Source organism: Babylonia areolata, chromosome 32 (assembly GCF_041734735.1).
Source record: "Babylonia areolata isolate BAREFJ2019XMU chromosome 32, ASM4173473v1, whole genome shotgun sequence".
Lineage (NCBI taxonomy): Eukaryota > Metazoa > Mollusca > Gastropoda > Neogastropoda > Buccinidae > Babylonia > Babylonia areolata.
The window spans coordinates 2,437,862-2,448,509 of NC_134907.1; the positions used below are offsets into that span (position 1 = coordinate 2,437,862).

A 10,648-nucleotide genomic window follows, 5' to 3' on the forward strand; every position below is an offset into this window, starting at 1 on the left:
CCTCTTTTTCCGTTCTTGATGTACAAAGAACCCTGTCAGTATGATGTACCCAAGAACCCTGTCAGTATGATGCATTAAGAAGCCTGTCAATATCACGCACAAAGAATTCTGTCAGTATGATTCATTAAGAACCCTGTCAATATGACGTACAAAAAACCCTGTCAGTAAGATGCACAAAGAACCCTGTCAATATGATGTACAAAGAACCCTATCAGTAATATGAACAAAGAACCCTGTCAATATGACGTACAAAGAACCCTGTCAGTATGATGCACAAAGAACCCTGTTGGTAAGATGCACAAAGAACCCTGTTGGTATGATGCCCAAAGAACTCTGTCAATAACATGTACAAATAACCCTGTAGGTATGATGCACAAAAACCCTGTCAATATGATGTACAAAGAACCCTGTCAATATGATGCACAAAAAATCCTGTTAATACGATGCACAAAGAACCCTGTCAGTATGATGCACAAATAATCCTGTCAATATGAAGCACAAAGAACCCTGTCAGTATGATGCACACAGAAGCCTGTCAGTATCATGCACAAAGAACCCTGTCAGTATGATGCACAAATAATCCTGTCAATATGAAGCACAAAGAACCCTGTCAGTATGATGCACAAAGAACCCTGTCAGTATGATGTACACAGAAGCCTGTCAGTATCATGCACAAAGAACCCTGTCAGTATGATGCACACAGAACCCTGTCAGTAAGATGCACAAAGAACCCTGTCAACATGATCCACAAAGAACCCTGTTGGTACGAAGCATAAAGAACCCTGTCAAAGCACAAAGAACCCTGTCAACACGATGCACAAAAAACCCCTGTCAATATGACTTTCCTTCCCGTGTTTCACTGCCTACCTCCCCTTGGCCACTGAAGTGTAACAGGAAGCAAACGACTCAGTAGATCTGATGAACCATTGTCGGCATCGTTTTCCTTTGTTTCACTTCCACCTGTCACCTTTGAGCTTTCAGGTGTAGCATGACGCAAAACGGAGGTGCACAAGAACGAAGGCATACGAGATTGGTTTCCATTCCTACATTATTTCCTGCCTTTCACGTTCTTTCTCTCTTTCATCTGTGAAAAACCGAAGGGGCGGGGTACAGACGGAAACCCCGGTGGATCTGAAGAACGGTACATCAACGTCACGTTTTTCCTTCCTTGCTTTAATCCATCCATTCATCCATCCATCCTTCATTGATTCTTGTATCTACGATGCTTCAGTCAATCAGGACTCACAAACGTAAGCCCTCGCTTGTTTTAGGAACCATATCAACGTCCCCATTTTTTTTCTTCCTTTCAGAAGAAATTGGAAGAAGAAATTCCTTTCAAGAGCAATTCCCTCTACTCTTCTTTCCTTCCTTCCTTCCTTCCTTCCTTTCTTCCTTCCTTCCTTTCTGTCCATTCTCTGTCTCTCTCTTTTAGGTCCTTCCCGCGTAATGGAACATCAACACAGGCGGCAGGTTTTTAATCCTTTCACTGCCAAACTCGCATTTATGCACAGACGTGGTTGAGGACCCATGTCACTGAAAGGTGACCATTCATTGGTCTGTAATCCATGAACCTACCTGCTCTTAATGTTCGGTGGTAGGACAGGCCATATTTTCTATACATCGCAGGGGGAATCCCCAGCTATTCTTAGCCACTGTCTTTTCACTGTGTTTTTAAACCACAAGGGAATTTTGTACTCTAGATTGACTGGCGGTGAAAGGGTTAAAGAATCCTGCTGAGGTCAACTGTCACCTTTCTTTCTTTTAGTTTCCAGACCTCTCTCTCTCTCTTTCTCTCCCCCATCTTTTGCCTGCGCGTCGGACCAACTGCAACATCGTCGTCAGGAATGCTGTCACCGTTTCTTCCTGTTCTCGTCTTTGTGTCTTTGGACTCTGATGGTACCTGGGGCCAAGGGGATGAGGCCCAGCATCCATCTCTCCTCGTTGCCCGTGGCTCTCTGTGCTAGCCCTCCCTGGCGCCACCGACCTTGTTTTCCATGAAGGTGACGGTGATGCCCACCATGCTGCGGACGCTGCGGGGAAGCCAGGGTGTGGTCACCTTCAGGCCGTCCTTGCCGATCAGGAAGTGGGTCATGGTGTTCACCTTGCCCTGCACCACGCGCACACGCACACACACACACACACACACCACATACATGTCCTCGACACACACACACACACATGTCCCAGAGACACGTCCCAACATCCACGCACGCGCACAGGCACAAACACAAACACACACACACATACGAATGATTCAAACAAGATGCACAATGTATATCTATCTATCTGTCTATATCTATGTATCTATTTATCTTCATATGTCCACATACCCACTCACGCACACACACACACACACACACACACACACACACACACACACACACACACACACACATACAGAGGGAGAGATGTTCTCATAAAAAATATCGATTGTTGGACAGACTGGTAGACACATAGATATTTGTTGTTTTTTTTTTGTATTTTTGTATTTCTTTTCATCACAACAGATTTCTCTGTGTGAAATTCGGGCTGCTCTCCCCATGGAGAGCGCGTCGCTACACTACAGCGCCACCCATTTTGTTGTAGTTTTTCCTGCGTGCAGTTTTTTTTTGTTTTTCATATCGAAGTGGATTTTTCTACAGAATTTTGCCACAAACAACCCTTTTGTTGCCGTGGGTTCTTTTACGTGCGCTTAGTGCATGCTGCACACAGGACCTCGGTTTATCGTCTCATCCGCATGACTAGCGTCCAGACCATCACTCAAGGTCTAGTGGAGGGGGAGAAAATATCGGCGGCTGAGCCGTGATTCGAACCAGTGCGCTCAGATTCTCTCGCTTCCTAGGCGGATGCGGTACCTCTAGGCCATCACTCTTGATGATCTTAGTCGGACACAAGTGACTGCCATACGCGTACATACATACACATCTGTCTATCTAACTAGAATAGAATATGTCTTTGGTACCAAGTATACCAGAGTCAAAAGGAATATTGGGGTGTGTGGGGTGGAGGTGAGGGTAGTACGTAAGAAGGTAAGAAACACAAATAGAAAATCATACAGAAACACAGATACAGTAGAATTTCGGACACATACGTGCATGTCAATATAGGACCTTGTGCATGCACACTCACGCGCACACATGCAGAGAGAGAGGGGGACAGACAGACAGACAGACAGACAGATAGAGAGAGAGAGAGAGAGAGAGAGAGAGAGAGAGAGAGAGAGAGAGAGAGAGAGAAGACAAGACAAGACAAATGATTTATTGTACATTGGCCTCAGGCCGGTATACAAACACATGGAAAGGGAGGGAGGTTTGGGGGGCGGGGGCGAGGGGGGCAGGGTCTGGTGCGGTCGGGGATCGGGAGGGGGGGGGTTCGGAGAGGTACAATCTGGATAAACATATCAATAGTAGAGAGAGAGAGACACAGAGAGAGAGAGAGAGAGAGAGGGAGAGAGAGAGAGAGGGAGAGAGAGAGATGATTTCAGTAAACTCACTCCAGGGCTAACAGGACTCGAACCTTCCAACCCAAACTGCCCCCAGCCACCCGACCCCTCCATCCCCACCCCGACCCCCCAAATCAGCAAGTCACTCACCATTACTGTCATCATACCCCGTTCCACGGTGTGGAATCCTCCCAGCTTATCCAGGTACGATTTGCACTCGTCGCTGATGTGTATGTGAAGCGCTATCAAAATGATAAAAAAACAAAGAAAAACCACAGAAGAAAAGATGCAAAGAAAGAAAAAAAAGAGAAAAGAATCGATGGAAGGAAGGAGGTAGGAAAGAAGGAAAGCAGAGAAAAAAAAGAACAAATATAAGAAACAAAATAATGACTGGAGAAAATGAAGACATTGAACAAATACAGACAAAAAACCCCCCCCCCAAAAAAAAAAAAAAAAAAAAAAGAAAAAAAGAAAAGAAAAAAAAAGAAAAAAAGAGAACGAATGAAAGGGGGGTATAAATGAATAGAAGAAGAAAAGAAAGAATGAAGGAAAGAAGAATAAAGATAAGTGACAAATATGAAATGAAAATAAAGACAAGAAACAAAGAATGTAACAAAGACATTAAATGAAGGGAGAAAGAAAGAACAAACGAAAGCACAGACAGAAGAACAAAGGCCACAGAAATACTGAATGACGGAAGAAAGAAGTAAGAAAGACAAGAAACAAAGAAAGGAAGACAGCAGAAAGAGAAGAAACGAAGAAAGAGAGAAACAAAAGAATGAAAGAAGAAAGAAGGAATAGATATAGGAAACAAAAGCCAGAAACAAACACTTAATGAAGGAAGGAAGAAAGGACGCGACCAAAGGGGAAAATAAGAAGAGAAGAAAGAAAAAAAACTGAAGCTGCAACCTGGCAGCAATGCCACCCCCCCCCCCCCACCCCCTGCTCCCCGTCCCCGACTAGGAAGCAAATGTCCATGAGTTCAAATCCCGCACGGAGCAGGGTTCTTATTCCTTCAACCACTACACCCTAGAGTGGCGGTCATGGTACTATTCATTTTTTGCATGGCGCGCTTCCTCTCAACCTCCGTCTGTTGTTTTTCTGCTGCACATCTCCACTGGCTCCCTGTCTCACACAGAATAAAGTTCAAGATCAGCACTCTATGTTATTAATGTATTCACAAATCTGCCCCTTCCTATCTCTGTGGCTGCTTTCACCTCTACACTCCATCTCGCTCTCTACGATCGGCTTCGGATCCACTCTGTTGACGCATACCCAGATTCAAACACTCGACTGTTGGCCGCCATTCTTTCTCTGTCTCTGGACCTTGCAATTAAAATGAACTTCCTCTTTCGCTTCGTCAGGTCTCCGCACTCATCTCTTTCAAGACTGGTCTTAAAAGCCACCTCTTCCCAAAATAGCCTCCCCCCCCTGCCTCTTCCTTGTCTTCAGTTTCTCGAGTTTCAGAGTTATGCATGCGTGTGAATGACTGGTGCGAGAGCGCTTTGATTTGTCTCTGCACAAGATTCAGCGCTATATAAATATAATAATGATAATAATAATAATTAGTGATCTTGCTTCGCCAGGTTGGGCGGTCTAGTGCAAGCGATTCCCAGCTTAATCAACCTGGAATTGATGTTGAAGTTGAAGTGCTGAACAGTTGATGACTTGACCCCGTTCTTCGTGACCTGGTTACGAATGTCGTGCGGCGCTATTCCCGCGCGCATTACCGCCCGTGGAGAAACTGAGGAGTCCTACGACTCAACTCATTCCTCGCACACAACGCTGAACTATGCGGGTTCAGTGCGCCTTGTGGGCACTCTCTCCTTCCTTCCTTCCACTTAAAAAAAAGTTCGGCGAAACAAGGAGGGAGAGGCATTGACTGATATGGATACTAATACAGCGCCCATCCTCGGTCGGAGACCAAGCTCTAAGCGCTTTACAGACCCGGGGTCATTTGCGCAACAGGCTGCCTAGCTGGATAGATCCAACTGACTGCCACTGGGCGCTTGCCATTCGTTTCCTGTGTCATTCAATCAGATTTTAGGCACACACACACACACACACACACACACACACACACACACACACACATACACACACACTCAGACAGCCATGTAACATTTTACGCATATGACCGTTTTGTTTGTTTAACCCGCCATGTAGGCTGCCATACTCCGTTTTCGGGGGTGTGGATGCTGAGGTATGTTCTTGCTTCCATAACCCACCGAACGCTGACATGGAATACAGGCTCTTTAACGTGCGTATTTGATCTGCGTGCGTATACACACGAAGGGGGTTCAGGCACTAGCAGGTCTGTACATAATTATGTTGACCTGGGAGATTGGAAAAATCTGCACCCTTTACCCACCAGGCGCCGTTACCGAGTTTCGAACCCGGGACCCTCAGATTGAAAGTCCAACGCTTTAACCACTCGGCTATTGCGCCAGGGTGGTGGTAGCATAGGGAGGGCTTGCACTACCACCTCCGCCCAGCTCCCGGCCCTCTGTGTCTGTATTTGTATTTCTTTTTATCACAGCAGATTTCTCTGTGTGAAATTCGGGCTGCTGTCCCCAGGGAGAGCGTGTCGCTATACTACAGCGCCACCCATTTTTTTTGTATTTTTTCCTGCGTGCAGTTTTATTTGTTTTTTCGAAGTGTATTATTCTACAGAATTTTGCCACAAACAACCCTTTTGTTGCCATGGATTCTTTTACGTGCGCTAAGTGCATGCTGCACACGGGGCCTCGATTTATCGTCTCATCCGAATGACTAGCGTCCAGACCACCACTCAAGGTCTAGTGGAGGGGGGCGGGGAGGGGGGGGGGGGTATCAGCGGCTGAGCCGTGATTCGAACCAGCGCGCTCAGATTCTCTCGCTTCCTAGGCGGACGCTTTACCTCTAGGCCATCACTCCACTCTGCGACGTGGGGGTGGAGAAAGAGCAAGGATCTTCTGGCCTCGCTTACAGTGACCTCCCTTTTTCGGATATGGATACATTACCGGTAGATATATAGCTACATACATGCATACATACATACATACATAACAAGGACCAATACACACACACACACACCCACAGAAGCTCAGACACAAACACACACACAGAGGCACAGACACACGGATACACAAACACACACACACACACACACAGAGGCACAGACACAGACACACACACTCACTCACAGGCACAGATAGAGACAGACAGACAGACAGACACATACACACACACATACACACACACAACCATGTAACCGCAAACCGCATACACACACACACAGACACAGACACACACACACACCACCCACACACGCCCACCTTTCCCCTCAAATAAAAAGGACCGACAGACAGACACACATGCACACACACCACCGATACCTCCCACCCCACCCCCCCCTATCTCCACAGATAATGGATTCAAAGACAAGAAGAAGAAGAAGGACGACGACGACGACGACGACGACGACGACGAAGAAGAAGAAGAAGAAGAAGAAGAAGAAGAAGAAGAAGAAGAAGAAGAAGAAGAAGAAGAAGAAGAAGAAGAAGAAGAAGAAGAAGACGACGACGACGACGACGAAGAAGAAGAAGAAGAAGAAGAAGAAGAAGAAGAAGAAGAAGAAGAAGAAGAAGAAGAAGAAGAAGAAGAAGAAGAAGAAGAAGAAGAAGAAGAAGAACACCACAGCAGCCTCACGTTTGCCGGACGATTCCATACAAGCGGCGAAGTTGACAGTGTCCCCGAACAGACAGTACCTGGGCATCTTGATCCCCACCACCCCCGCCACCACCGGCCCTGCAGCATCGTCATCGTTATCATCTTCATTATCATCGTCGTCGTCCACGATATCATCTTCATTATCATCGTTATCATCTTCATTATCATCGTCGTCGTCCACGATATCATCTTCATTATCATCGTCGTCGTCCACGATATCATCTTCATTATCACTGTTATCACCTTCATTATCATCGTCGTCGTCCACGATATCATCTTCATTATCATCGTTATCACCTTCATTATCATCGTCGTCGTCCACGATATCATCTTCATTATCATCGTTATTATCTTCATTATCATCGTCGTCGTCCACGATATCATCTTCATTATCATCGTTATTATCTTCATTATCATCGTCGTCGTCCACGATATCATCTTCATTATCATCGTTATAATCTTCATTATCATCGTCATCATCTTCATCATCATCGTCGTCGTTATCATCTTCATTAACATCGTTATCATCTTCATTATCATCGTCATTGTTATCATCTTCATTATCATCGTCAACGTTATCATCTTCATCATCATTGTTGTCGCTATCATCTTCATTATCATCGTCGTCGTTATCATCTTCATCATCATCGTCGTCGTTATCATCTTCATTATCATCGTCATCGTTATCATCTTCATTATCATAGTCATCATCTTCACCATCATCGTCGTCGTCATCATCTTCACCATCATCGTCGTCGTCATCATCATTGTCGTCGCTGTCATCTTCATTATCATCGTCGTCGTTATCATCTTCACCATCATCGTCATCGTTATCATCTTCATGATCATCGTCGTCGTTATCATATTCATTATCATCATCGTCATCATCTTCATTATCATCGTCATCGTCATCATCTTCATGATCATCGTCATCGTCCACACACACACACGATATTGAAAAATCGAATGACCCAGAAAATATTCCCAGTCAGTTGTTTATGCTGTTCCACACACAACACACACACACACACACACGCACACACACACACACATACATTACATGGACTCACTTTGTTTATGCACGTGACACCAAAACACATCACACACACATCACACAAACACACTCACACATACAAACACTCGCACACACACACCACACAGCATCCCCCCCCAACACACACACATCACACACACAAACACACAATCACTTTGTCTACATACAGTATGTCCAAAAAAAAAAACACCAGCTCCCCCCCAGGCCCCCCCCAGGCCCCCCCCACCCCCCCCAAAAAAACCCCCAAATAATTTCACCCGTGTGAAGCCCAATCCTCAGAAACAGATGGTGTTCCGGACAGTGCCGGATCCGGAACGACAGGACACTGGTGAGGATCCGGAGGGCCGTGCTGGCGATCTCACCGGCGTGTAGGTCCCCGTTGCGCACAGGCAACCCGCTAACCACCATGTAGGCGTCGCCGATTGTTTCGATCTTGTAGGCATCGTAGTCATCCACAATGTTGTCGAAGACAGTGTACAGGTCGTTGAGAAGAGTTACCACCTGGGGCCGTGTTCAGGACAAAAGTCAGGTTTGCCTTCAGGCAAGTTACCTTTGACATGGTAGGGACCCCACAGGTACAGTTATAACGTGAAGGTAAAGTTACCTTCGTGCTTAAGACACGTGCAGTGCACTTGGGTAATTAACCCTTTGACATGATAGGGACCCGCAGGCACAGTTTAACGTGAAGGTTTAGTTATCTTCGTATTCAAGACGCGCGGTGTACCCAGGTAGCTAACCCATCGCCTATAATAAAAGATCCTGGGGCCCTGTTCAAGACAAAATTCATTTTACCTTCAGGCAAGTAATCTTTGATATGGTAGGGGCCCACAGGTACAGTTTAACGTGAAGGTTAAATTATCTTCGTATTCAAGACACGCGCGTGCACTCAGGCAGTTAACCCATCGACTATAATAAAAAAAGTTCCGGTGATTCCCTTCTGTGCATGCTCTCATTTCTGCATGAAAGACCCCCCGTTTATCGTCACGCACCTGCAGAGGAGTACTCTTAGCCGCCAGAGCCGTGAAGCCGACAATGTCCGAGAAGAAAATGGTCACAGACTGGTAGGACTCGGGGATGAAATTCTTGCCCATCTTCAGATCGTGTGCGACCTGCCTGCAACAACGAGTCCGTTGAGAGTAACAGGAACAGGAACAGCGTTCTGACGATCTACCCAGAACTGAAAGAATCTGTCATAAGTGTTCCACAATATGTGACGTTGCTCATGAGCTCAGCTAATTGTTTGTGCCCCCCTCAACCCACTCCCCACTTTTTACTGACAGCATGAGACAAATGTTTACCAAAATTCTACAGAACACACTCAAACTCTGCTAAATTCTACTCGCTGTTTTCTGCAAAAGTGACAACAAAAGAATATTCTTTAAACTTTAAGTTCTTTACCAGTTTTATAAATGTTTCTTTTCAATCGAATTTTGTCTGTTGCTTGGGAGAAACATGGCTTGACAATGTTTTTTTCCCCCAAAGCAATAGATAAAATTCTAGCAAAAGGAATCCCCACCCCATTATGATTATATACAATAACAGATCCATGACCTTAGATCGTAGTTTTCTACAAGGAAGAATAAGAAGTGTGAGAAAAGACAATAGAAAGGAGAAAAATGATGATGGAAGGAACAAAAAAGAAACAAAAAAAAGAACCCCCGAAAAAAGGGAAAAAAAGAAAAAAAAAAGAAAAAAAAGGAGAAAGAACCTTCTACGGATGCTGAAACTATCCTGCTCATTTGCACAACTTTTACACATCCACTGATTTCTCTTTAAGAAAAGAAAAAAACAGAAGTGTGTTAAGAACATGTCTCTCAAAAACTAACACGAGCAGAAAACTGAAGGAAAAGACCAGACTCTAGAACAGAATAACAGTCTAAGATTTTTCTCGAAATCTGTGAGTGGGGAGAGGAAAGGAAATTGGCATACTTGGGCAGCATCATGGGATGAAAATAATAAAGATAAATACTTGGGCAGCATCCTGGGATGAAAATAATAAAGATAAATACTTTGGCAGCATCATGGGATAAAAATAATAAAGATAAATACTTTGGCAGTATATGGGATAAAAATAATAAAGATAAATACTTTGGCAGCATCCTGGCCAGCAGCTCATCAGCCTTCTCCTTCTCGTTCTGAATCTGCATGGTCCTGTCCTCCACCTGCCGCTCCAGCAGGTCAGTGTACTTGGTCATCTCCACCAGCATCTCGTCTGCCAGGTTACGGCACCTGTGGCACATGTCCACAGACACTGATGATGAGGATGGTGATGATGGTGAAGGTGATGATGATGAGGGTGATGAGGATGGTGATGATGGTGAAGGTGATGATGATGAGGGTGATGACGATGATGATGATGGTGAAGGTGATGATGATGATGATGACGATGATGGAGATGATGATGATGATGGTGGTGAATGTGATGATGATGACACGCATCC

General features: G+C 45.1%; 1 protein-coding gene across 1 annotated transcript in view; it reads right to left on the minus strand.

Moving 5' to 3' along the window:
- Positions 1-1,960: 1,960 nt before the first annotated feature.
- Positions 1,961-10,648, minus strand: part of LOC143276408 (atrial natriuretic peptide receptor 1-like) — a 20,765-nt gene continuing 12,077 nt past the window's right edge. The window contains exons 7-12 of the mRNA XM_076580894.1: positions 10,296-10,436; positions 9,197-9,320; positions 8,465-8,708; positions 7,133-7,231; positions 3,593-3,684; positions 1,961-2,107 (exon numbers count right to left, since the gene is read on the minus strand). Coding sequence (XP_076437009.1) covers positions 1,961-2,107; positions 3,593-3,684; positions 7,133-7,231; positions 8,465-8,708; positions 9,197-9,320; positions 10,296-10,436 — 847 coding nt within the window. The remainder of the gene's footprint in view (positions 2,108-3,592; positions 3,685-7,132; positions 7,232-8,464; positions 8,709-9,196; positions 9,321-10,295; positions 10,437-10,648) is intronic.